Raw genomic sequence first — 27,544 nt, forward strand, 5'->3', positions numbered from 1 at the left:
CGGAGCTGGTATGCCACAAAAAAAGATCCCACAAGATGCATCTAAGATTACGGGGTGCCACAACTAAGACCCAAGGCAGTCACACAAATACAATAAATAAAAAAGAGATCTTGGGCAGAGAGTTTCAGAGCGAGGAATAAATGTATGCCAAAGTCTTAAGACCCAGATAAGTTTGGTGTTTCTGGAATAGAGAAAATGCTAGTGTGGCTAGAATGTTAATGAGAAGGATCCTGGTGTGTCTGTTGAACATTGCTTGTCTATAACAATAGTAACTGTCTCTTTTTCAACCAGAGTGACAATAAAAGATTTTAAATGTCTCCTCCCAAAACCCACTTACAACAGGGTACATAACAATATTCATTTATGGATTCATTTGAAAGTCGCCAGTTTTATTAAGGCTTTGTGTCTGTTCTGGCAGCTTTCCCCAGCTAGTCACTGTAAAGCAGGGGGCGCATCACCCTGTTCTGGTTCCCTCCCTTAAATTCTTCTGCCTGTGTACTTGGCTTATTTGCCTCCTGTCCATCTCCCCTTGTAAGATGTAAGTTCCAAGATGGCAGGACCTCGTCCATATGCTCCACTGAGAGACGCTCTAGGGGCTCAGTAAACGTCTCTGCGACACAGGCCTGCTCCATCCTCGCTGTGGCAGTTGGAGGAGGGAGCCCAGGCGCAGAATCCCAGGAGAAGGTGCCAGTGCAGATCCAGGAACTGCGGACGCCGCGGGGACAGCCCAGCGCCCCAGACTAACCTCCAGGCCACGCCCCTCGGGCCCGCCTCGGTCGGCGCGGTTCCCTTTAAGGGCGGCGAAACCGCAGCCTCGCTCTGGGGCCGGAGCTTGCGCGCTCTTGCCCCCCGCGCCCCGCGCCCCCCGCCCGTACCCCGCGCGCCCTCGGCGCCGCGCGCGTCCGTGCGCTCCCCGCACCCCGCGCGCCCCGCGCCCGGCCCCCAGGCCCGCAGTGTCTTCTCCCGCGGTCATGGCCCCGGTGCCCGCGGCGAGCGCCCGCCTGGGGCCATGATCCGGCTGCGCGGTTGGTGCTCGCGGAGGCCCCGCGGCGCGGCGGGGCCGGCAGGGCGGCGCTGGGCGTCGGGTGGGCCTGCTGGCCGCGCCCTGCGAGTGCTGGTGGACATGGACGGCGTGCTGGCCGATTTCGAGGGCGGCTTCCTCAGGAAGTTCCGCGCGCGCTTCCCCGACCAGCCCTTCATCGCGCTGGAGGACCGGCGCGGCTTCTGGGTGTCGGAGCAGTACGGCCGCCTGCAGCCCGGGCTGAGCGTGAGCATCCCCGCCCCGGGCGCGCGTGCCCCTGGGGCTCGCCTCCCGTAGCACCGAGTCCTGGGGGGCCACGCTGTTGGCTGTCATCAAGGGCTTCTCAAAATTCAGGAGTACATAAAACGTAATATATCCAACTCTCCATCTTCAACTGACTTTAATTTTGGGTGTACTTGGCCTCAAGTCACATTCCTGTTTCTTCCTCCTCGTGGATTTGATGAGCATCTTTAGCATCCATTCTTTTCGCCCTTTTACAGCAAAGCGTGGCTCCCAGTAGAATTAGGCCCAGAGAGGTTGTGAGCCTTTCTGGACATCACAGCACACAGGGACTCAGTGTCACGGTGGGTTTGGATCTACTCCTTGGCTTATCCTCTGGCCTTGCCAGCCCCCCTGAGCACCTGGGCTCTGACAGGCCCCCTCCCACAGTGCTCTACTCTCTGAGTCCATGGTGTATGGAGAGGAGATACCAGGCTCACTCCCAGACAGATGGCTTGGCTTGTACATTTAAACTGCTTGGTGACAGGAGCCAGATTTTGCCCTGGACCAACCTAGAGGCCCAGTGTTTTCTGCTGTCCCTCAGCGAGCCTTCTGAGGTGGCTGCCAGGAGAGCTGATATGATTTGAGAGCCTGTTCTGTAACCCAGCTAGTCTGCATCCCCTCCTTGATGAGGCAGGCTTGATTTTCTCCCTTGTGGAAGGGGCAGCCAGGATCCAACGGTCCTTCTGCATGCCAAGGTCATCCAGTCCTGTCCTCTGTCCTCCCCCAACAAGTGCCAGTTCTGTGACTCACGAGCAGCATCTTGACAGAATTCTGGTTTGTGGAGGGGTCAGTGTTCCAAAGGAAATCAAGTGCCCCTTCTCTTCACGAACACCAGGCGCTTCAGAGGGTGACCTTCCCCCAAGCCTGGGGTGCTGACTCCTCCCAGTCCTGATACCCAGTTAAAAACCGTAGACTGGAGAAAACGCCCTAGTAATTTTGCAGGCTCTGACCTCCTCCTCTACCCTGGGTGTGTTCATTCACAGAGGGCGCTCAGCAATGCAGTCACAGTACCTCTTTCCTCCCAGGACCACCTTACCATGTGGAAGGGAAGCCCACCCCCAGCTCTCAGGCCAGTGGCTCTTCCAGTCCCTTGCTCCCACGTGCAGACTCTGGCTCTGAGGGGATGATTTGCTGGTTTCCAAGGCCTGGGAGCAGAGCTCCAGGGGCACCAACAAGGGCTACTCCGAGAGCTTGCTGTGCATTTCAGCTCCTGGGAACCTTGCAGGCAACAGGGCTTTGATAGAGGCACATGTGACCTGATCTCCAGCACCACTCACGGCAGGACCTCCCTGGGTCTCCCCTGGCACAACTGGTCCAGCGTCTGCCTGAAAAGCACCCAGTCAGGCACCCAGCTTACACACGGAGGCATCCATGGTTTACAAAACATGGGTCTGTCTGTATTTCCTTTGATCTTCACATGCCGAGGGGTAAGCAGGGCAGAGGAAGGCATAGCTCATTGTAACTGACTTAGAATCTTACACTGTTGGACAGTTGAACTGATCCCAGAGAGAGGAAATGCCTTGACCGGGGTTTCAGAGCAGGTTGGGGGTAGGGAGGGAAGCTGGGGCGTTGGTCAGAGGTGAAGTGGTTAGCCCCAGGTCACACCGCCAGGGCCAGCACTTCTGACTCCTCCTCGAGCCTGCTTTCCACCAGTCACACTGGCATCACACCCCTTTGAGTCAGAAGACCCAAGTTCAAGTTCTGAACTTGAAAAAAATTTTCAAGTGGCTTTGAAAAAAGCCTGTGAAGCGCAGCTGCCTCATTTGTATCCTGGGGATGGCAGTTCTTGCCCCTTGAGGGATGTGAGAGTCAGACATAGTGTATGTTAGCAATAAGCACTGGTTTGCTTAAATCCATTGAGTTAACCTCCGACCTGTGTGACCTCCGTGTGCTCACTGTGGGGGCAGCACTTGTTCTGGGATGGGGGGCTTCTGACCTGAGGGGGGATCTGTTTCTTGCTTCTCAGAGGCTGGGGTTTGTCACTTTCCTCTTGGCCTGGCCCTGGAAGGAAGTGGCATACTGCAGACTTGAATTTGGCCAGCAGCATACGGTGGGCACTCCTCGCCAGGTGGTTGGAAGCCACCATTTTGCTGTGTGACATTAAGTCGGTCTTGTCCCCATTCTGAGCCTTGGTTTTCTCACATGTGAAATGAGGATCTGCATTTGGGACTTTTAAACTTTAAAACAGCAGAATACTTAAAAAAAAAAAACAACAACAACACAGTGTTTATTGGCATCCCAACACATAGCACAGATAAGGAGCTGCTCTGCTGGTGTTGCGCAGAGCTCACCTTCTGCCCATGCCCCCATGAAAGGCCTGAGCTCCTCCAGCTACTGAACGTGAGTGAGGGCTTCAGCATCAAGGCAGGACCCGGCCCACCCTCGCGACCTCCAGGGTGCCCTGGCCCTTAGACAAGCAAGGACGTGGTTCCTGAAGGCCAGCCTTCCCGCCCTCTGACTCCCATGAGGCCGCCAGCAAAGCCAGCTTCTGAACCCTGTAGCTGGCCCCTGCCAGATCCCTGCAGAAGCTGGCCCCCTCCTGGAGCACATGCCCGCTCCACCCACCTGCCTTCGGGAAGACTGTCCTCGGGTGTGGGGCTCAGGGTACTGAGGACCCCGGGCATCACCTGCTTTTTTTCCCCCTCTTCTCAGGAGAAGGCCATCAGCATCTGGGAGTCTGAGAACTTCTTCTTTGACCTCGAACCTCTCCCAGGGGCTGTGGAAGCCGTGAAACAGATGGCCAACCTGGAGAGGTAAGTCTGTCCCAACCCAGGGTCCACGCCCCTTCCCGTGTGCCCTCTGCCTGTCTTCCTCCCGCTCGCCCTGCACCCTGCGTGGGCTGGCTTGTTCAGTCCTCCAGGGCCTCTCTGCAGGCTAAGATGCTTCCATTTAGTAACTTGGGAGAATGTGGAGTCTAGTTTGATGTGCTTCACTGGGTGTCCTGGGTTCATTTATTCAGCAAATCCCTGAGAACCAACTGTTAGACTCATTCCCTGCTACCCTGGAGCTTACAGTCCAGCCGGGGAGCAGGCGGTGAGCAGAGCATCAGTCGGGAAGACTGTGATAACACAGGGCCCTGTGCGTGAAGGGGTGCGACGGGGACCTGGCAGAGATGGGGAGGAGGTGGCAGCAGGAGGAGGGGGAGACATCCGCCTGACCCTGTGAGCTGAAGCCCCCCCTGCACCTGGAACCAGTGTCCACTGCAATCCAGTAACACAGTGCTCCTCCTCTGAGAGCTTAAAAAACAGTTGTCTTACTGACATGTAATTCACGCAGCCCACACCCAGTGGTTTTTAGCAGAGTCACAGAGGTGTTCATGCATCACCATCGTCAGCTTCACAGCCTATCAGCTCCCCATCCCCGCCCAGAGAAACCCTGGACCATCCACAGTCGCCCTCCCCACACTGCCCATGGCAACCACAGTAGGCCTTCTGTCCCTGAATTTGCCTCTTCTGGACGTTTCATATACATTTCTTATGGTATCTGGCCTTCTGTGGCCACTTCTTTCCCTCAGCATGTTTCCAGGTTTATCTGTGTCCCAGGGTGAGTCAGCATTTTGTCTCATTTCACTGCCAAGTGGCCGTCAGTCCTGTGGCCCCGCCATGTTCTGTCCATCTGTTCATTAGCTGGTAGACCTTGGGGTGTTTCTTCTTTTTAAATATGGAGACTAACACTGCTGTGAACATTCACCTACAGGTCTTTGTGGTCGCTTGTTTTTGTTCTCTTAGGTGTGTACCCAGGAGTGGAACTGCCGGGTCATGGGCTGAATCCAAACTGTTTTCAGCTGCACGTTTTACGTTCCCACTAGTAACATTGGAGGGATCCAACTCCCCCTCCCAACCCTGGCTGTAGTCTTTTATTAGTATTTTTTTTAATATTTATTTGTTATTTATTTGGCTGTACCAGGTCTTAGTTGCAGCATGTGGGGATCTAGTTCCCTGACCAGGGATTGAACCTTAGGCCCGCTGCATTGGGAGGGTGGAGTCTTACCCACTGGACCACCGGGGAAGTCTCTTTTTAAACAAATATATTTATTTTATTTAACTGTGGTCTTTTTTATTTTAGCCATCCTAGTGGGTGTGATGTGGTGTCTCACAGTGGTTTTGATCTGCATTTCTCTGAAGACAAATGCTATGCAGCTTCTTTTGGTGTGCATATCAGCTGTCTATCCTTTTAGGATAAATGTTTATTCAGATCTTTTGCTAACTTTTTTTCAATTGGGTTATTTGTCGTTTTTGTTATTGTTAACTCTTAAGAGCTCTTTATATATTCTGGGTAACAAGTCCCTTGTGAGATATATGACTTGCAGATACAGTTTCTTATTCTATGATTATTGTTTTACTTTCTTGCTGGTGTCCTTTGGAACCCAAAGTTTTTATTTTTATGTAGTTAAATTTATCTCTTATTTTCTTTGGCTGTTTGTGTTTTTATTGCCATCTCTAAGGATCCTCTGCCTAACCCAAGGTCACAAAGATTTGCTCCTGTGTTTTCTTCTAAGAGTTGTATAGGTTTAGCTCTTATGTTCAGTTTGTTTGATTCATTTTGAGTTAATTTTTTTCATGTGGTGCGAGGTCCTACTTCCTTCTTTTTCGTGTGGGAAATCCAGTTGTCCCAGAGTCATTTGTTGAAAAGACCCTTCTTTTCCTCCTTGGAATGGTCTTGGCTGCCTTTTCAAAAGTCAATTGCGCATAAATGTTAGGATTTCTTTCTAGGTTTGCATAACTTTTATTGATCACAGATTTGCTTAAATTTAGTAGTCACAATGACAAATCAAATATTTGGTGTGATTTGGCCTTGGTTGTGCCATGTAACTGGCCTTCCCAGGTGGTGTTGGTGGTAAAGAACACACCTGCCGGTTCAGGAGACATAAGAGACGTGGGCTCAACCCCTGGGTTGAGAAGATTCCCTGGAGGAGGACACAGCATCCCACTCCAGTGTTATTCCCTGGAGAATCCCGGGGACAGAGGAACCTGGCAGGCTACAGTCCATAGGGTCGCACAGAGCTGGACATGACTGAAGCGACTTAGCACGTATGCACATGCCATGTAACTGCCTTTGAACTTCATCAGCTTTCAAGGTTCTCACATGATAAGTAGACATCAGAGAAGCACAAAACACTTTGTTTGTGTTGACTTGTATGCTGGTTTGGTTGATAATTTATCTTTAGTCTTGAATCCAGGCCCTCTGAGCAGTATATTCTATTCTAGTCTATGATTTGAACTTGATTTACACTGGAGTGGTGTGATACAACTTCTTCTACCTGTAGCAAAAACCCAGAGAGGCAGAGAACATGTAAAAAGCTTTTGCACCAAAGCCTTTTTTTTTTTTTCCAGCTGTTTGGGGTCTTGGTTGTATCATGCGGGATCTTTGGTCACAGTACGTGGACTCTCTAGTTGTGGTGTGCAGACTTAGTTGCTCTGCAGCATGTGGGATCTTCGTTCCCCAACCAGCGATTAAACATGTGTCCCCTGCATTGCACGGCGATTCTTAAGCACTGGACCCCCAGGGGAATCCCATATAAAGCTTTTAAAAGCTCTGTTCTTGTCTGGACTACACTCACCAGCTGTGGTCTGGGGAGCTGGGTTGCATGTGGTTAAGGCTCAGTGTGAACCAGAGTGAGTCCACTTCTCCAGAATCAAACCCATAGCACGTTTCTAAACTCTTGGCAACTCGATCTCTTCATCTGTAAAATGCGCACAGTATAAGCATTACCTGCCACTGTTACTACTCGATAGAATTTAATAGGTGAGCAGGAGGAAGAGTGTCCTTTGGCCAAAGCAGCATAGAGAAGGTCTATGAGAGGTTTCTTTCCAAGGTGGGGTGGGTTCCCAGAACTTGTTAGTTTGCAGACGTGTTTGAGGATTCTTTAGGGGGCAGCAGAGGAGGCATGTGGGTTCTGGAGCTTTTTCTCAGCTGCTCTATTTTGCAGAAATTCCAGCCTGCGACATGCATTGGCCCTTTAATTCTACTCTGGATCTTAGCTGGGTAGACAATTCTGATGATCAGTCTGTCCCCAAAGTTTGCACGGAGAGAGGGGTCCAGTCAAAACCAAGTGGATAGCCTTGTGTCTAATGCTTTGTGTTGGAGGTTGCCCAGGAGGGGCTTGTTCAGGTGCAGATGCTTCTCCAAGAAGGTGACATCTGACCCTAGACCTGCAGGGTCGAAGTGAATAGTGAAGTGCAGAGTGGGCAGGGGTACAGGCCCCGGGAGGGGAAGGGCTTTGCTGATTTGGTAACAAAGGAAACCAAAGTTTCAGCAAGTGTGGAGCAGGAAGGATGTGGGGCACATGGTTGAAGAGAGAAGGGTGTCATCTCACTTAGGTTTTAAAAGCACGGGCTCAGGCGCTGAGTTTGGCATTTCTCCAAAGAAGACCTCCAGATGGCAACTAGGCATGTGAAGTTTGCCTCAGCGTTATTAGTCCTTAGGGAAATGAGTCACAACCACAGCGGGAAGCCCACGGAACGACTATGACAAGAAAGACAAGTGTAGCCAAGGATGGAGGGAGCTTGGAGTCCTTGTTGCCTATGGTGGGATCGAAACATGCAGCTGCTGCCTCAGCAGCCGTGTCCCCGGGGCATGGAGCCGGCTGTAACCCAGCAGTCGCACCAAGAGAAATGGAGGTGCAGATCCACCAGGCCCTGAACACGGGCGTCCCCAGCAGCTCGATGCTCGAGGGAAGTAGCCGCGCCCTCCATCCTGGTAGCATGTGCATCACCACAACGTCACCAGGCATGAAAGAGGCCTGAAGTTCCAGTGCTCTTGAAAACATGACCCCAAAGGACAAGACCACGTGCTGTGGGGTTCCTGTAACGAAATGTCCGGAACAGGCAACTCCACAGGGACACAGCAGGAGAGACCCAGGGCTGCAGTCTGACTGAGGCCTCTCGGGACCGCTTTTCAGAGAGAAGGAGCCGGGACCCAGTGTCCCACGGGTGCAACCCCGAGGGGCAGGGGACCCACTGGCACTGTTGGTGGGTGCTGGGTCTGGGGTTGTAGGAGGCGCTGGCGCAGCACAGACCTCAGGGGTCCCTGAGGGCCCAGGAAGATCAGCCTTGACCCAGACTCTGGCTTGCAGGATTCTTGGCTCTGTGCTGAGCGGGGCCCAATGTCCCTGATAACTGGTTCTGTCCTGTAAAGCCTCCCTGGCTGGATGCTGCTCACCTTCCCCAGTAGTTCCTGCCATGTCTGGGGTGGTGGCTCCTCACCTTTGCGTGGCTGGCTGCATGGGGGCTGCCATGTGGTTTGCAGGCCCCGGGCTGGTGTCCCACGTGGTGGCCAGGGCTGTGGCGGGGGGGTGGGGGCAGGTGTGGGCCCAGGCTGGGGGGCTGTGGGCACACAGCCTCACCTGCTTGCTCTCTCCCCAGCACTGACGTCTTCATTTGCACAAGCCCCATCAAGATGTACAAGTACTGTCCCTTCGAGAAGGTGAGACACCTGCCGCGGGGCCTCTGCTCACCTTGCCTGCATCCTGGGGAAGGGCTGGGACCCTCCCCTCCAGCCCGCCCGTGGGTCTGGGCCGGGGCCTCCTCCCAAATGTTAAAAAAAAAAGAAGGAAGGAAATTCTGTCAAGTATAGATGTTTCTCTGACTTTCCTTGATTTTTAAAAATCTCTTTGATTAGCCATTACTTTAGCAATAAGAAAGTAAGTACATTTGTCATTCAGGAAACAGTTACCCTGCTACAACACTGGGCATCTGGGGCTTAAAAATGCCTCTCTCTGCTCTCGGGAGCTGAGGACAGTGCGGCAGGAAGAGAGACAGGTGTCCCAGGCTCTGTGGTCCAGCAGGGAGGAAGCCCAGAAGCCCAGGCTGGCTCCCTGGGGAAAGGAGGAACTGGGAGGACCAGTTGTGAGTGGTGGAACAGCTGAGCAAAGGCCAAGAGACCTGGGGGTGGGGCAGGGGCAGAAGCGGGAGGGGGAGGGAGAGGCTGAAAGGCAGGGCCTTTACAGAACCAGTGGTCGGGGCTTCAAGCAACAGGCACCCCAAGGCCTCTGAAGGGAAGCAAAGCCAGGCCTGGGGTGTCCGAGTCCTGGCCGAGTGCACGGTCCAGATGTCAGCTTGTTCTCATAGACCCAGTTTGGCAAGGAGATAGCCTTGCAAAGCCATTTTGTGGACTTGATGGCACCCAGTTATTCTGGGATGTTCGTGTTACTTTGTGACCATGGGGGGCTTTAAGAGAAGTAGGCTGCATGATCTTTTGTGTGGGGTCCCCCATCTGCTGGGGAAGATCACTAGGAGCAGGGTATCTGGGGAGCCCCCAGACACGCCCGTACCCCTGGCTCTGGCACCGCACACCCATTCCCACTGTGGGTCCAGTTCTCATGTGGCCTCCAGACCAAAGCTCGGGTACGGCTGGAAGGCAGGAGGTCAGGGCTTCTGGAAGGGACGATGCACCTAAGGGTTGCATCCTGTTTCCTTGAGCTGGAGCCTTGCAGGGTGCATGGGGGACCTGAACTGGGCTGGGGTATCTGGTCAGAGCCGCGGTACTGCCACTTCACAGCTGTGGACTGGGACGGCCCTGTGGTCCCCTGCACATGGGTAGTCTCCCTGGAGGTGCCCTGGCTTCACAGCACTGCCTCCCCTTGGCCCGCTCTCGTTCCAGTATGCCTGGGTGGAGAAGCACTTCGGCCCTGACTTCCTGGAGCAGATCGTGCTGACCAGAGACAAGACCGTGGTCTCCGCTGACCTCCTCATAGATGACCGGGTGGACATCACAGGCAAGTGGCCTGAAGTGGGGGAAGGGCAGGCAGGGGGGCTCCAACCCAAGTGTCCATCCCCCAGCCCCATAGTCACCAGATCTGTGTGAGGTATCTTGTCCAGCATTGAACCTCAAGCTGAGCCTCCTCCCTCTCAGGGAGACAAGCTTCTTCCCCACATGCACCCCCAGGGAGTCAGGGAGAGCAGTCCAGCCCAGGGCTAATGCACTGGGCAGCCTTGATCCAGTCACTGTACACCTTGAAGCCTTGCCTTCCTGTCAAATGAGGGCCAGACTCTGGCTTCCAAACATTTCTTTTTAGCAACAGAATCCTTTCTTTTTTCCTCAAAAGTAATTTGGACTGAATCTAATATGTAAACCAGGAAAGCAAAACCTAATTTCTGTAGTTGAAGGTGGTTTGGGAGCTGTATTTTTCCCTTTTGCTTATGGGTGTCCCCCTCCCCCCAAAATAAACAAACCTTGAATTTGCTTATCATGGCGAGGGGAAATGATTGGTTCATCAAACTGAAAAGCTGGGGTGGGAGGGCTTCAGTTCAGTTCAGTTCAATCCAGTCACTCAGTAGTGTCCAACTCTTTGCAACCCCATGGACTGCAGCACGCCAGGCTTCCCTGTCCATCACCAACTCCCAGATCTTGCTCAAACTCATGTCCATCAAGTTGGTGATGCCATCCAACCACTTCATCCTCTATCATCCCCTTTTCCTCCTGCGCTCAATCTTTCCCAGCATCAGGGTCTTTTCCAGTGAGTCAGTTCTTCACATCAGGTGACCAATGTATTGGAGCTTCAGCTTCAGCATCAGTCCTTCCAATAAACATTCGGGATGGATTTCCTTTAGGATGGACTGGTTGATCTTTTTGCAGTCTAAGGGACTCTCAAGAGTCTTCTCCAACACCACAGTTCAAAAGCATCAATTCTTTGGTGCTCAACTTTCTTTATGATCCAATTCTCATATCCATACATGACTCCTGGAAAAACCATAGCTTTGACTAGACTGACCTTTGTTGGTAAAGCAGTGTCTCTTGCTTTTTAATATGTGTCTAGGTTTGTCATAGCTTTTCTTCAGGGAGCAAGCATCTTTTAATTTCATGGCTGCAGCCACCATCTGCAGTGATTTTGGAACCCAAGAAAATAGTCTGTCACTGTTTCCATTGTTTCCCCATCCATTTGCCATTAAGTGATGGGACTGGATGCCATGATCTTTGTTTTCTGAATGTTGAGTTTTAAGCCAGCTTTTTCACTCTCCTCTTTCACTTTTTTCAGGAGACTCTTTGGTTCCTCTTTGATTTCTGCCGTAAGGGTGCTGTCATCTGCATATTTGAGGTTATTGCTATTTCTCCCAGAAATCTTGATTCTAGCTTGTGCTTCATCCAGTCTGTCATTTCACATGATGTACCCAGCATAGAAGTTAAATAAGCAGGGTGACAGTATACAGCGTTGACATACTCCTTTCTCAATTTGGAACCAGTCCATTGTTCCATGTCCAGTTCTAACTGTTGCTTCTTGACCTGCATACGGATTTCTCAGGAGGCAGGTAAGATAATCTGGTATTCTCATCTCTTTAAGAATTTTCCACAGTTTGTTGTGATCCACACAGTCAAATGCTTTAGTGTAGTCAATGAAGCAGAAGTAGATGTTTTTCTGAAATTTTCTTGCTTTTCCTGTTATCAAAGGGATGTTGGCAATTTGATCTCTGGTTCCTCTGCCCTTTCTAAATCCAGCTTGAACATCTGGAAGTTCATAGTTCATGTACTGTTGAAGCCTGGCTTGGAGAATTTTGAGCATTGCTTTGCTAACAAGTGAGATGAGTGCAATTGTGTGGTAGTTTGAACATTCTTTGGGATTGGAATGAAAACTGACTTTTTCCAGTCCTGTGGCCATTGCTGAGTTTTCCAAATTTGCTGCCATATTGAGTGAAGCACTTGCACAGCATCATCTTTTAGGATTTGAAATGGCTCAGCTGGAATTTCATCACTTCCACTAGCTTTGATCATAGTGATGCTTCCTAAGGCCCACTTGACTTCACACTCCATGATGTCTGGCTCTAGGTGAGTGATCACACCATCGTGGTTATCTGGGTCATTAAGATCTTTTTTGTATAGTTCTTCTGTGTATTCTTGCCACCTCTTCTTAGTATCTTCTGCTTCTGTCCTTTATTGTGCCCATCTTTGCATGAAATGTTCCCTTGGTATCTCACATTTTCTTGAAGAGATCTCTAGTCTTTCCCATTCTATTGTTTTCTTCTATTTCTTGGCATTGATCACTTAGGAAGATTTTCTTATCTCTTCCTGCTATTCTTTGAAACTCTGCATTCAGATGGATATATCTTTCCTTTTCTCCTTTACCTTTTGCTTCTCTTCTTTTCTCAGCTATTTGTAAGGCCTCCTCAGACAACCATTTTGCTTTTTTACATTTCTTCTTCTTGGAAGGGCTTCAGGCGTGGCTGAATCTAGGAGCTCAGACAACATCCATCAGATTCGGTTTCTTTATCTCCTGGTTCTGCCTGCATGCTCTGGCAGATGCTCCTCTGCTGGTGGTCGTCAACAGTTTCAGGGTTAAATCCTATTCTCTTGGACACCTCAGTGGGAAAATTTGAAACATTCCTTCCCTGATGACTTTTGGAACTGGCTGGGGAAACATCCTCATCTCTACCCCCATCAGCGTCCAGAAAGTGGAATCCACATGAGGGACTTGAAGCTTGAGGGACTTATGAGGCCCATGGTCAACAGCTGGTGACAGAGCTGGCCTGGGCATGGGGGCAGGTCAGGCAGGCATCTCGAGGGTCACCCTCCAATGAGCACCTGCAATGGGGTCCAGGGCTGCAAGGGGGTCCTTGTCCAGTGGGCTGGTGTGACCCCCCCGGGGCTCCTGCCACGGGCCTGAGGTGCTGCTCTCTCCCCCAGGGGCCGAGCCGAACCCCAGCTGGGAGCACGTCCTGTTCACAGCCTGTCACAACCGCCACACACAGCTGCAGCCCCCCAGCCGCAGGCTGCACTCATGGGCAGATGACTGGAGGGCGATTCTGGACAGCAAGCGGCCCCACTGAGCTGGGCTGAGCCCTGGTCCTGTACTTGCCTGGCCGGGCCCTCCACGGACCTCAGTGCAGGGCGGGCCCAGGGGCCTGCACAGGACACTGGGCGCCCAGGCCAACCTCAGGCCTCTGGTCTGGGAGGAGCTGGGGCATTGTTCGGTGGGGCAGTCCTCCCCTCCCTCAGGGAAGCCCCCTCCCTGCCGGCAGCTACCTGGTCTGAGGACGATGCAGGAGCAGATGGTCGAGCGGCCCCTCTGAACCTCAGCCCCTGCCGCCTGCCCGACACCCAGTGGGGTCTCCCCCAGGGACCTGCCTGGATCCAGCAACATGGTGCGAGTTCCAGGTCATGCTGGCCTCATGCAGGGGGTCTCACGGCCCGGCCTCTGACTGGCTGGAGGGCTCGGCCCCCACTCCAACCTGGGGGTTCGCAAGCTTGGGGGTTCGCTGGAGGCATGAACAATAAATGCTGTTCTTAGTCCCCACCCCAAGGTCCTCTGCGTCTGGTCCCTGGGTGTCCAGCTGGGAGCTGAGAGGTGAGAGGCGGGTGGGAGGCACAGCTTGGCAGGTTTGCCTTGCCATGGGCTGCATGGGGTCAGGGATGACAGGCCCTGACGTGGTGGAGGTGGTCATACTGGCGGCCATGATGTCCCCAAGTGGGAAGCAGCCCATTATGAAGAAGCCCCCTGCCTGCGCTTTCTCATCTACTTCTGCTGTCTTCCCCACAGCTGCCCTCCAGGAAGCCCCTGCTTGCCCCTCAGGCTCCCGGCCTAGGTCAGCCAGGAGGAAGGATAGAAAAGCGGCAGGTGGGTCCCTACCAGGAGGGTATTGGGGCTCCATCATGTGATCTCAGAATGCCTCAGCTCCATGGAGAGTGGAGACTGACCCCTTGAAAACATTGTAGATATTCTGGGCTCAAGATGTAGAGCCCCTGGGAGGAGCAGAAGCTCCAGGTTTGGGCAGAAAGACTCAGGGTGTTTCTCCACTTTCTGGGTCAGTTTCCCCAGTTGGGACCCATCCCAGTGTCACCGCATCCTGCACACTGATGAGTACTTTATGTAGCCTCATAACCCCTCCCGCGGCTTGCAAGCACTTTACATGGGGTTGGGGGGCGCAGGAGGCATACCAGAGGTCAGCAGAGGATGAGATGGTTGGATGGCATCACCAACTCAATGGACATGAATTTGGGCAAACTCTGGGAGATAGAGAGGGACAGGGAAGCCTGGCGTGCTGCAGTCCATGAGGTCACCAGGAGTCTGACATGACTGAGTGACTGAACAACAACAGATAGTGAGAAATGAACATGAACCCGCATGGCTGAGTTTTAGTGTGTTTATACCTTTGGTCTTGCCCACAACCATCCCAGGAGTCCAAGGCTCAAGAGAGGTTCCAGGTGAGCCCAGGCCACCCAGCGAGCAGGGCTGAGGCAAGCTCAGCCCCCCAGAGGCCACAGGGGAGAGGCCATGGGAGGGGGCGGGAAGTGGGAGCCAGGAGGGTAGGGCCTGGTTTGCCACCAACTTCCTGGGACCTGGGCCAAACCACATGTCTCTGAGCCTCTTCCAGGGTTGGTCAGCCCCCATAAGAAAGGGTTGCAGAAAACAGGGACATTTATTCCACAACGTTGCTGCTTGGTGGAGGAAATGGACTTGCTTAGTGACACAAGGTGGGGGGAGGTTCGGTGACCAGAGCCCCAGTGGCTGGAGCCCTTGTGGCCAGAGCCCTGGCATCCAGAACAGTGGACTTGGAAGGCTCTGACAGGAACCTGGGGCACTGGTCCTGACTTGGCCACCTGGTGGCAGCACAGCCTGTTGAAATGGACGCAGGTGTGTGTGCGCTTGTGCGTGTGCACGTGGTGATGGGGAGCCAGTGATTACTGGGGGCACCGGCAATCTCAGGGAAGGAAGAGAAGGAAGGACTCCTAAGCTCACTTCTGGGCTCCTGGAGCAGCGGCCCCCACTCATCCCCCTGGCCACCGTGGACAAGCTTGGACCCTGGGTGTCCATTGAGCTGAGGGCTGTGTCCAGCCTGCCTGGCCCCAGAAAACCTATCTCAGCCACAAGCCTCAAACACCCATCATGCTCATGACCCCCGAGTGGCTGAGACATCACCCTGCTTCTGCATCAGGCGTGTGTGCAGGTCCCGGGCACCTTGGCCTGTGCCTGACACCCCCCCCCAATGCCCTGCACCCCCAGACGCTCCACGCCCCCAGACTCCCTGCACCCCCAGACGCCCCTCACACCCCAGATGCCCTGCGCCCCCCAGTTCCTGGGGTGTGTCACTCCTGTGTCTCATGTCCATTTTCCATCTAGAAGGTTTTCTGCACACAGCTGCCCCTTGACCTTGTGGGGAGTCAGGTCGCTGTCTCCCCAGCGCTGTGCCCAAGGGAACAAGGGGCCCCAGCAGCCGCATTTGCAGGCTTTTGTTCAGAGCTGCCCTGTTCTAGGGGCCGGGCCTCAGAGGGGAGGGGGCAGGCCTACAGGCTTACATACCTGCTTGCCTCAAAGGACTGGGCCATGCTGGGACGGATGATAGAAATGCTTAAGGATAGAAATTCGTAGAAACGGGAACCAATAACCTCCCCAGCCAACACCTTGGCCTTGTTGGCAATTTTGGTGAAATAAAAAAAATCATTGGTTGTGCAGTGCTGGGTTGGACCCACAGGTTGGGGCCTAAAGAGGCTGGAAGTGATGAAGGTTCTTATCGTGAGAGACGTGGGTCCAAAGGATCGCTGTTTGTGAGGCTGCCTCCCTACCCGACCCTCCTGGAAGTTCAGTTCGCAGGTGGTGTCCTCCGGTGCGGGAGCTGCAGTTCACACATATGGACACCGGATGGCGCCAGAGAACCAGCACTGGCTGCTCTCACCTCAGGCCGGAGGGAGCCAGGCACTCAGATCAGACCTGCCTGGACCCATCGTCCTGGTTCTGAAAACTCCTGTGGGCAGGGCCTAGGCTATGCACAGAGGGGACTCTGGCTGCTGACGGCTGAGTGGACAGTACCTGAAAGCAGAGGGCTTGGAGCGGTTTGAGCCCCAGGGATAGACCAGGAGGTAGACTGCGGTCCAGGTGGGTCCAGCTGGGAGACCTCAAGTGTCCCTCCCTGTTCTCCTGGAGGCCTCTGTGGTAGCAGCCTCGCCTCCTGGCTCCCCTCCTTCACAGGCTCCATATGAACCAGAGGTGCAAGCAGGAGCCCTCAGATGCGTTTACAGGTGGACATATTCCTTCCGGCGTGAGGCACCCAGGGGTCTGGCCCAGGGACCAAGTCGGGGGCATGACTGCTCTGATTGGAGCTGAGGGTTCTTCCCTGCCCCCACGACCCAGGAGTCCTGGACCCTGGTGGCATCGGAGCCCCTGACCTCAGACTGAAACAGGGGCTGCCGGGCCATGGCTCTGTCCTCCTCGGACCTCCTCGGCACTAACTGCCTGGATTCAGATGCTGGGGGGTGGGAGTACCTGCTAAGCGAGTGGAAAGAGTTGGGAGCAGGGGGAGGGTTGGGCACAAACCAAGTTTTCCATCTTAACCACAAGGTTGAGTAAGATAAGTTCATTTTAATTTTGTGAAATCTGAAGGTGAGAATGTGGAGCCTGAGTTCGGTCCAAATGCCAGAGGCTGTGCCCTTCCCACCACCCACAGCTGCTGCTTGAGGCCAGGATGGGAGAAAGGAGCCCTAAGTGTGGATGACTCGCACTGAAACCCCATCGCCTGCCATGGTCCCAGGCCCCAGCCATGTGGGACAACTTTCCCCTCCAGGAGGTGAACCTGAGACTGTGGGGGAACACCTTAAATGTGGGCACCAGTGGGGCCTGAGGGAAGGAGGGAGCCTGGGGGGCGGGGTCTGGGGCTCGAGGGGCCCGGCTCCTCACAGGACACCTCAGTGGGAGCCACCAGGTAAGCTGAGCCCTCTTCCTCCTCACCCCCAACCCCCCCACACACCTGGGCCAAGCAGAGAAGACAGGCATCTGTGTTTGGGGGGCTGAGTGTGAGAGCCAGGCTAAAGGGATGGGCAGGACCTCAGGGGGGTGGGGAGCCCCCAGCCCAGCACATCGGGCATTGTTTAGGGGTGACTCTGCTCTTGCACATGTGGGTGGGCTGTGTGGCTGGGGTGAACCTCAGGTACCAACAGTTGTCGGACACCTGAACAAGGGAACGATACCCAAGGAACGGGTATGATGAAAACTAGAACTTGGAGCAGGAATACTCAATAGCCTTAGGCAGAGAGCCTTAGTCTTACACTGCGCCCTCAAAAAGGCCAACTAGAGTGTTTGGAAAATTAAATCTGGTCATTGGAGAAACTTGATAAATGGGCTGGATGGGTTAGTGGACACAGTTGAAGAGCAAGTAGATGCGTTGGATGATTAAGCCAAGGGCTCGCAGCATGAAAGGACGAGGAACGAAGGTGTAGATGCAAAGGACAGAGTTCATTTTTTGGTCCAAAAGGAGACAAAGATGCAGGAGGGAACTTCCCAAAGCTGAGAATGTCCTGGAACTCAGATTGAAAGAGGCCACAAGGGCCAGGCAGGATGAATCTACCACTGGACAGGGGTTGATGTTTTATTAGAGCCTAAATATTTCCAAACAGAAACCAGACAACTTGTAAGAGAATGTAACAAATACTAGAAACAAACAAAAAAAAAAGGTAGTAATTATCTCCAAATCCTGAGGGAAAATAATTGCACACTCAGAGTTCTATACCCAGCTGAATGTAAGAATAAAAACACTTCCTAATGACATGGGAGGTCTCAGATCATTTGGCATCAGAAACAATTCCTTTTTGAAAGAATACTACTAATTGTTCTCTGGCAAGAAGAAAAACTAATCCAGGAAATGGAATATAAGAAACAATGATGAGTCAAGAATGATAAAAATTTGCTAAGTCTAAAAGCGTGTTGGCTGCTTAAGGATTAGTAACAATTTGGGACTAAAATTATAGATGTTATGAAAAAAGGAGGTAGTTTATGGGACAGAGGAAAGCATGCCAAAGCTCTTGTCGAGGTACAGGTTCAGAATGAGTACAGTACTGGTACAGTAAGGTTAAGTATGTGAGTGAAAGTGTTAAGGGAGATCTGCATAAAATAGAGTGTATAACTTGTAAACTATTAGAAGGAAACACTGAAATGGGAAAAATGAAATAAATCCAACAATACTAGAATGCATGAAAGACAAAAGCACAGGAAATAGAAAACAAAAGTGACACCAGGAATAAGATCAAATATTTCAGCCATTGCAGTTAACATGTATGTGTGTTGTGTATGCTCAGTTGTGTCTGACTCTTTGCAACCCCATGGACTGGAGCCTGCCAGGCTCCTCTGTCCATGGAATTTTCCAGGCAAGAATACTGGAGTGGGTTGCCATTTGCTTCTCCACGGGATCTTCCGGACTCAGGGATCAAACCCACGTTTCATTATGTCTCCTGCATGCAGGTGGATTCTTTACCAATGGGTTAAATATGCCTATTCAGGAAAAAAAATCTCCAGAGATAAAAAACAAAATCCCGTCTTCAAGAAACATGTATAAATGACAATGACCCATGACAGTTTCATAGCAGAAGGGAAAATACCTTCTTAAAAAAGTCCTAACCAAAGGAAATAGATGAGTGCACATCAGAATCAGACAAAACAGAAAACAAAGGAAGAGTACTTTAAAAGGGACGAAATTAGATTCATTCATTCAAGGCTGCAAGAAGCAATCTGCCAGCAAAATAAAGGTTATGGAATGTTGTTCCCCTAACAGCATAGTTTCAATATGTTTAAAATAAAAACTCACAGAACTATAAAGAGAAATGGTCAGTTGCAGTTAGGGATAGGTTTTAGTACTTTTCCCACAGAAACTGACAGGTCAGAGAGGCGTGACTGGGAATATATGTACACAAGCAGTCCAAAGAGACATTGCATTGTTTTCAAATGAACGTGTATGGACTGGTCATAAAAACAAAACGTTGCCAAAGGAAGGATGAAGCTGTGGAGCCCTGTTATAAGGTCACATACCAAAAACCTCTGGCAAAAACCTCACTACCAAGCCCCATAGCAACTGTTGCCATGAGTCTCCGGATCTAAACCGGCCAGTTCCCGTGTATTAGGTAAAATACCCACTGTGTTACCCACCCTATCAGTTGAGTTCACTCAGTCGTGTCCAACTCTTTGCGACCCCATGGACTGCAGCATGCCAGGCTTCCCTGTCCATCACCAGCTCCCGGAGCTTGCTCAGACTCATGTCCGTCGAGTCGATGATGTCATCCAACCATTTCATCCTCTGCCTTCCCCTTCTCTTCCTGCCTTCAGCCTTTCCCAGCTTCAGGGACTTTTCCAATGAGTCAGTTCTTCGCATCAGGTGGACAAAGTATTGGACCTTCAGCTTCAACTTCAGTCCTTCCAATGAATATTCAGGACTGATTTCCTTTAGGATTGACTGGTTGGATCTCCTTACGGTCCAAGGGACCCACCCTATAGCATCCTAATAATCACCTAGTGCCACCCCTCCAGCAGGAATTTACTCTATCTTGAGGCTATAAAAATTGGCTGCTAGCCTGCAGAAGAGTTTGGCTCTCCCTTGAGCCAGCCGGCTATTCTAACAGTGCCTCCCACCTGGGCTTCCAGGTGGCTCAGTGGTAAAGAATCTGCCTGCTGATACTAGAGACACAGGTTCAATCCCTGGCTCAGGAAGATCCCCTGGAGAAGGGAATGGCTAATCCATTCCAATATTCTTGCCTGGAGAATGCCTGGTGGGCTACAGTGCGTGGGGTCACAGTGAGTTGGACACAACTGAGCATACACACACACACACACACGCTCTCATTCTGGAAATTCTTTTCCAGCCCAGGCATGAAGCACAGCAGGAGCTAGTTATTCTGGAGACAATAAACCATCTCCTTAGAAAAGAGAGAGAAACCTGTGGCTGAGCTCAGCAGACCAGTCAGATTGTATCCTCTTGTGCAGAAACCACAGCGAGGGCAGTGGGACCAGTAGGAGGGAACAGAGCTGGGAGGGAGGCAGCATCAGGGAGGGGAGGGAGCAGGGCTTGCCTGTGAGTCCAGACTTGCCAACCTCCGCCAAGCAGCCCCTGAGCTTTCCGTGAGCCACTCCCTACACCCACTTTGCGGATGCGAAGTCTGAGGTGCCCACAGGTCCAGAGGGTCACAGCAGGGCCAGGGTCGGGACCTGGACCCATCAGCAGCCCACACAGCCAGGAATTGCAAAGCCCCAGGGGGAGCATGAACCACTGTGAGAGCGGCTCTGACGCTGCTCCAGTCCCTCTGGGGAGAGAGCTGGCCATCTCAGCTGACCCTCTAAGAAGTTTGTGACCTAGGAAACTTTGTTTGTGACCTAGAAAATTTTAAGAACCCCTGACTCACACACTGGGATGCTTCCCAGAACTGGAAACGAGGGACTCCAAGAGCCAGGCATGGGGGTGGATGGGGGTGGGCACAGACTCCCCCGGGGCCGAGAGGCCCTGGATTGACTGCCCGGGCCCTTCTGGCACACCACAGGTCGGGACAGGACATTCGGAGTGAAAAGATAGACTCTCCAGAGATCCTATCTCTAGTCTAACACTGTTGTTTCACCAATAAGTTCTGAGTCACCTGTGGTCCTTCAGCTGGTGGGTAGCTGCCCTCACCTCGGGAGTCCAACCTCTCCTATGTGACTCCCGGGTGGAAGATGGAGCTCAGTCCCCGCAAGGAGCCTCCAAGGCAACAGAGCGACCAGAAACCATCAGCCAGAGGCCGGATGATATGGCTTGGGTTGTATTTCTTTTTTTAAGTTGTGTATGTGTTAATTGCTCAGCTGTGTCTGACCCGTTAAGACCCTATGGACTGTAGCCCGCCAGGCTCCTCTCTCCATGGAAGAATACTAGAGTGGGTTGCCAGGCCCTCCTCCAGGGGATCTACCCCAGCTAGGGATGCAACCTGGGTCTCATTATGTCTCCTACATTGGAGTGGGTTCTTTACCACTAGTGACACCAGGAAAGCCTGAAGACCCAGGGCAGGAGGGCTGAAAGAAGACCCGGGTGGCTGTGAGTATAGACAGGGTCACGAGCAGGTGGGGCAGGAGACAGAGGTGAGCACAGACAGCCTCCACCTGCCCCAACCTCAGCTTATTACTGTCCTCAGACCACTAGCCCAAGGTACTGCTATGACAGTGACCCCTGCACCTGGCTCCCCTGGGTGACTGTACACATCTCCGGGGTAACTGGCCGCCTTCCTCAGCCTCATCAGTGCCCTGGGCAGGTCCCGGTCAGTGCCTGGGGAAATCTGCCAGGAGGATAAATAGGTGTTCAGATCAAGCAACAGAGCTGTCAAGGATTAGGTAAGGCTGAAGGATCTGTGTTCCTGCTTTAACCCCGAACTTCCTGGGATGGGTAGGGCAGCCCCCCAGGGGGTGCCTCCCAGATGGCAAGGGGTGTACTTTCAGGAGCCAAACACCACCAATAAGAAAATAGGTCTTCCAGGCTCTCCTGAGAGGTGAAGCAACTTCTTGAAAACTTGGAGGGCTTCCTGGAGGAGGCAAGCCCACTCTGCCTGGAACCCAGAAACCAAGTGTATTTCCTTTCCATCAGGGGCTCCCTTCCCCTGGCTCCCAGGCCACAGGAAATGGAAATGGGCAGCCAGCCCAGCTTGGGGACACTGCTTAATTCATCAGGTTTCACTGCTTTCCTGAGCGCTGTGCCCTCCAGCTGAATATTCAGGCTGGCTCCCGGCTTAGCTGCGTCTGCGTCTGTGCAGCTCTATTTTTACAGCCGTGGGGATGGCTGACGAAAACATTTTAAAAGACACACAAAAAAATTAAAAATGTAAAAGCCGGGTGCCAGCTGTTTTGTTCAGAAAGCGGGGTAACACCTGCATTCTGTCTCACAGAACGGCACCCTATGTTTTGCCCCCCAGCCCCACCCAAGGGCCCAACCCGCTTCACCCCTCACCCCTTTGTGTCCCCACCAAGCCCCTTCCCATCTGTGCCTTGGTTTCTGCCTTGTGAAAAAGAGATGTTTGGGTGAGAGGATTCCCACTCCATTTGGGTGATTCAAGAACTATTCCCTGCACGGGTGGAGGGAGGCAGGGTCAAGACCCTGGTTCCAGTCCTGCAACCACTGATCCTGCTCCCTTGCCGTGGCCCAGAGTCCATGCCTCCCTCCGCGGGGCCGACACCAGCCACTCTGTCTGACTGGCACTTCTGAGCATCCTTCCCAGGTTAGGGGATTTTCCCACGGGGAAGACGGAAGTGTGCTTCCCTGAGCCCCTGGCTGCCAGGCTCCTGCGCCTGGTCTGAGTTTGGCCAGACAGACAACCCACAGGACTTGCTGCGGGAGCTGTGGGCAGGGCCACCAGGGTCCAGAGGGACTAGTGCTTATGTCCATTGTAAGCCTTCATGTCTTTTTTGTTTCTTCACTTCTAAAATGAGGTTAACAGTGTTTGTCCCTCTAGATTCAGCATCCACCTGGTCCATTGTTGTAATCCTGGACATGGGCCCTTCCTGGGCCTCTGGCTTCTGTGGGAGGATCCATCAGAGAGCAAGGGAGGGAGGGAGCAGCTGGGGGTCTCTTCCTAGCCCCCTCCTCTCCTCAAGCCATGAGTCTCACTAAGGGGCAGCCCTGGGGGCTCTGAGAGGCAGTGTAATAGCAACTGTCCTTGGAGCCCAGGAGAGCACTGTTTGTATATCCTGGCTGCAGAGGATGAAACCAGAGCACTGCTGATGATGCCCTTGGCGCACCCTTGGCTGGCCTTGCTTTCACTCCCGTTGTTTTCCTCTGGTATCACACTGTCATCTTGTTTCTCAAGTGATGATTTTCTTGTCCACTTCTGCCAACAGAGTGGGTCTGAAATGCACAGGCCATTCTCAGCTGTCTCCCCAGCACACAGTCAGCGAGAGCACTCGATGAGTTCATGGTCCCTAATGGGCCCCAGCCCTGCCAGGCGCCAGGAGGAGAGGCAGGAGTGCCTACAGGCCTCCTTGTGCAGTCGTTCAGGTTGCGCATTGCAAGACTTGCCTGGCCGGTGAAACAGGGGGAGCTGAGATCAGCCTGAGTGTTCCCACCAAGCTGCACTTGGGAGAAAGAGGTGTCTTCTCTGAAGCACCCAAAGGGGCTGCATGAATGAGTGCGTCTCTACCCCAAAGCCTGATTTTTATTTATTTACACAGAAGACTCCATCCTCCCGCCTGTGTTCCGCCTCCCAGCCCCAGGCACCTCCCTTTTCATTAAGTCCTCTTTGCCTTCCAGGAAGCCAGCAGCTCCCCTACGGAGTGTTGTGGCCTGAGAGAGGCCTGCAGGGACCAGCGGGGATCTGAGCTCAGAGACGCTGACCTTCCAGATAAAGGCGGGGTCGGGCCACTGGGAGCAAGTGGTCAGGCCTGGAGAAACCAGTCATGGACGGCTGCAAGAATAATGACCCTGGCCACAAAGTGGACTCAGAGTGGCCTGAGAGGCAATTAGCACAGACCCCCTCCCCTACAGCCCATTAAACTTAGGGCGGCTTAAACCAAACCCCATCCTAAAGAGCTCTATTCAGAGTCTGCTTAATATAAATTGTTTTATAAAGAGGAAAAACTCCCAACAATCCAGGCAAGAGAGCAACTCCTGGTGGGAGCTGTTAACGGGTGGGCTGGAGAGGCGTCCTGAGGGTCATTGAGCTGCTGGGCAGGTGGAGCCCAGAGGTGTCAGGCCCAGCTCAGCCCATTCTGGCTCACTCTGTCCCAGGGCCCCCACCACCCCCACTCCCTTTAATGTCTGGAACCCAGAGGGGCTGCATGTGGGGGGAACTGCCTGTCTGCCTCTGCCCAGGGCCATCAGACCTGGGCAGGACTGGACCCCGCAGTTTGAGGCCCTGGTTGTGTCCCAGCACTAGGGGCATTGCACTCAGCTCTCCCCTTCCCCGAGAAGGAGAAAGTCCTGCAGACAGGGCTCCCTCTGGGCAGCACCCAAGTGTCTCCTGGCTGCATGCAGAAAGCCCAGCTGGGACTCCAGGCAGCTGGTGGGGAGTGGGGCCCCGTGTGGGAAATGGTGAAGGTCCCACCTCCATGTGTAGCCGGGCTGAGACCACTGGTGCCCAAGGCCTCAGGTGCTCAGCCTCCCCTTCCTGGGGCAGGCAGGGCCCGTCTCAGACCCCAGAGCCGCAGCTGTTGGGTGGGGCCCCTGGAGCAGCAGCAGCAGCATCACCTGGAAAGGTGTCAGGAATGCTCACACTTCCCTGATGGCTCAGCTGGTAAAGAATCCACCTGCAATGAGAGAGACCTGGGTTTGATCCCTGGGTTGGGAAGAGCCCCTGGAGAAGGGAGAGGCTACCCACTCCAGTATTCTGGCCTGGAGAATTCCATGGGCTGTATAGTCTATGGGGTCACAAAGAGTCAGACACGATTGAGCGACTTTCACTTTTCTTTTCAGGCTTAGCCGCAGACCCTGGAACCAGAAACTGTGGCAGCGGACCTAGCCCTCCAGGGGTTTCTGGTGAGCTCTCACATTTGAGATTCCTGTAGAATTATCGCTGCTGTCCATGATTTTCAAACTTGAACCTGACCAGGACTCACCTGTGGAGCCACTGAAACATAGCTGCTGATGCAGCCCAGGGAGGCCCAAGACTCTGCATTTCCAGCGAGGCCCTGATGCCGCTGGCCACTGACCTGCGCTGAGCAGTGGGAGTGCAGGCACGTTGATCAGGTGCTTGCTGTTTGCCAGCAAGGCTCTGTGCCAAGACTGTGCCCAGATCGCCTCACTTCATCTTCCTGGAAATGCTGAGAGACAGATATTATTCTTAGCATTTCCACTTTGTGACAGCTTTATAAAGAAATAGTTCACAAACCATACAATTCACCCATTTAAAGTGTGCAGATCAACAGCTTTTGGTCCATTCATAGAGTCGCACAGTCATCAGCATGATCAATTTTAGAACATGTTCACCACCCTCAAAGGGAACCAGCTCCTCTTCACCACCCCTCTTCTGGCCCTTGTCTGGAAGCACACTTACCTGTTCCAGACACTTCACGTAGATGTAATTGTACACATGTGACCCATGGTGACTGGCTTCTTGCTGAGCATAATCCAGTCTCATCCACTTTGCAGCATGGTCAGTGCTCCATTCCTTCTGTGGCTGAGTAACATCCCATTGTTGCATGGACCATGGCTTGTTTGTCCATCATCTGCTGATGGACACGTGGGTTGCCTCTATTTTTTCAATATTGTGACTAGCACTGCACTGAACATCCGTGAACAAATGCTTCCATTTTACAGATGAGGACACTGAGGCTGAGGGCCAGGCAACCTGGGCAAGGTCACTGCCCCGTCCAGGGTGCCCTTCGTTTCCTGGCCACCCATCCCAGAGGCCAGCAGAGCTTGTTTCTGGAGGAGGAGCAGGGCCTTGAGGTGGGAGCTCCTGAGTCTTCATCTTGACCCAGCTCCTCCCTGGGGAACCTTGGGCTCTCACTTAAGTCTGAGCCTTGGGAGACAGAAGATGAGTCTGTTAAGAGCTGTGTATCTGGGAAGGAAGCTGGGAAAGTATTCTCGGTGGGGACAGTGGATGAGGTCTCAGCAAGTGTCTGCTAGACAGAGTGCCCAGATCAGGGGTCAGAGGGGCCAAGGGCACTGGCTGGGGCCCTTGTTGGGGGGTGTGGCGTGGGGAGTGGGGAGGGCAGGATGCTTCGGGCAGTGCACAACCCATTCAGCTGTCCGTGGCGGCCCTGGGGGTGGGCAGCTCTAAGGGACACAGACTGAGATCAGCTCTGGTGTGACTGTGGGGCTGGGAGCATTGTGGAAAGGCCCAGAGACTGGCAGTGGCTCCTCGCCACGTTCTTGGGTGCCCAGCAAAACCACAGTCAACATCCCCGCCTCTGAGGCTGGGGCCCACACGCTCAGCCCGTGGGACCACCGAGATGGGGAGCCTTTGGTCTGTGCCCTGGGCTAGGACCAGACACGGTGGAGGAGACCAAAGTCAGGAGCAAGCCCGGTCCTCGATGCACCAACATGGAACACGTGGGCTCTTTTTTAAATTGGAGGTTAATTGCTTTACAATGTTGTGCTGTTTTCTGCTGTACTACAGCATGAATCAGCCATGAGTATACATGTGTCTCCTCCCTCTTGAACCTCCCTCCCACCTCCCACCCCATCCCACTCCCCTAGGTTGTCACAGAGCACCGAGTTGAGCTCTCTGACACACCAGCGTGAGAGCAACTGACGACCGGGTCTAGCTGGTCTGCCCACCTTTGACGATGTCTCTGAAGCAGCTGGGAAAGTGGCCCGAGTGGCCAGAATAGGAACAAGCCATCCAAACCGAGGTTCTAAAAATATGCCTGGGAAAATGGACTTCCTGTGTCCACGCAGAGCAGCAGGTGGACAGGGCAGCCCGGGGGTTGTCTGCAGCCCCCGACCTGCTCTGCCTGCCGCTGAGTGGCTGGTATGAGCCTTCGTCAGCACACCCACCACCACCTCCTCCCACTCTCTGTGCCCAGAGGGCAAGGTGCCTGCTGCTGCCTTCCAGTTACCATCGCGCACCCAGTGTAGGGGAGAGGTGGGTGGGCAGAGGAGGTCAGCCAGCACGCTGACTGCGGGAGAAGCCACCTGCTCCGTGGGCAGGGAAGTTAAAGGACACCCAGAGCCAGGAGGGGTGAGGGCAGGTGCCTCCCCCCCGCACCCCTGTGGCCCAGGCTCTGCCCCTGCCCTGCCCCCTGCCTGCTCAGACGACCACCCTCCACCACCATGCTCCAGCTGCCTGTGGTCAGACCAGCAGGATGAAGGAGCATGGGGGCCCCTTGGCAGGCCAGGGTCTGATGGCTCTTTCCAGGCTCCAGGGTCTGCCCCTCTCCTTGCCCTGCAACCTTGGGGTGGCGACAGCCTCCACTCTGCCAGCCCTGGGCACTGGTTTCCTCCGACAGTGCTCAGACCACATCGTACCCCACCCCACCCCACCAGTTACCTGCTGCGCGTGAGCTCCATCTCCTGCCAGACCCCGGCCGTGGTCCCAGATGAGTACAGGTCTTTAAGGTCAGCTACCCAAGGAGAGTGGCCACCTCTGGGTGGCTGGGCTCTGTCAGGCCAGCCTGCGTCAGGCCCATGGTCTTCCAGAGGGTGACCATGACCCCAGATGAGACCACAACTCAGGCTGGGGCTGCAGCGTGTCTGGCATGGCCCGTGCCTGGGACTGACTCTCCTGATGACCTGGGCAGTGGGCACCATCCTTGTTTTATAGACAAGGGGACTGATGGTCCAGGAGGTGTGAACTGGCTCAGGCCTGAACACCCAACAGGCTCGGAGCCCACCTCCCCCTCCTAGCCCTGAACACCCCGGCTGTTGCCCCAGATGTTGCCCCTGGGAAGCCCAGGGTGAGAGGGAGCCCCTAGCACATGTCCATGAACGGTGTGGGGGTTTGGGGGCCTCAGTCTCCTGTCCAGAAAAGGGGCAGAGCCCCTCCTGGGGTTGTGGCGAAGCTGAAATGGACATGACAGACATGGACGTGACAGCCTTCATAGGACCCTTCCCGTTCTCCCACCTCCCTCCTGCTCCTGCTTGTGTTAAGGACACCCAAGTCTGT

The 27,544-nt window shown here is 53.6% G+C and overlaps 1 protein-coding gene across 1 annotated transcript; it reads left to right on the forward strand.

Moving 5' to 3' along the window:
- The first annotated feature begins 1,009 nt into the window (after window positions 1-1,009).
- Window positions 1,010-13,529, forward strand: NT5M (5',3'-nucleotidase, mitochondrial). The gene is made up of 5 exons (XM_043472513.1): window positions 1,010-1,267; window positions 3,956-4,056; window positions 8,668-8,728; window positions 9,905-10,019; window positions 12,920-13,529. Exons 1-5 carry the CDS (start codon window positions 1,010-1,012, stop codon window positions 13,060-13,062), a joined length of 678 nt encoding a protein of 225 aa, XP_043328448.1. The 3' UTR covers window positions 13,063-13,529.
- Window positions 13,530-27,544: the final 14,015 nt, after the last annotated feature.

Source organism: Cervus canadensis, chromosome 1 (genome assembly GCF_019320065.1).
Source record: "Cervus canadensis isolate Bull #8, Minnesota chromosome 1, ASM1932006v1, whole genome shotgun sequence".
In the NCBI taxonomy this organism is placed as follows: Eukaryota; Metazoa; Chordata; class Mammalia; order Artiodactyla; family Cervidae; genus Cervus; species Cervus canadensis.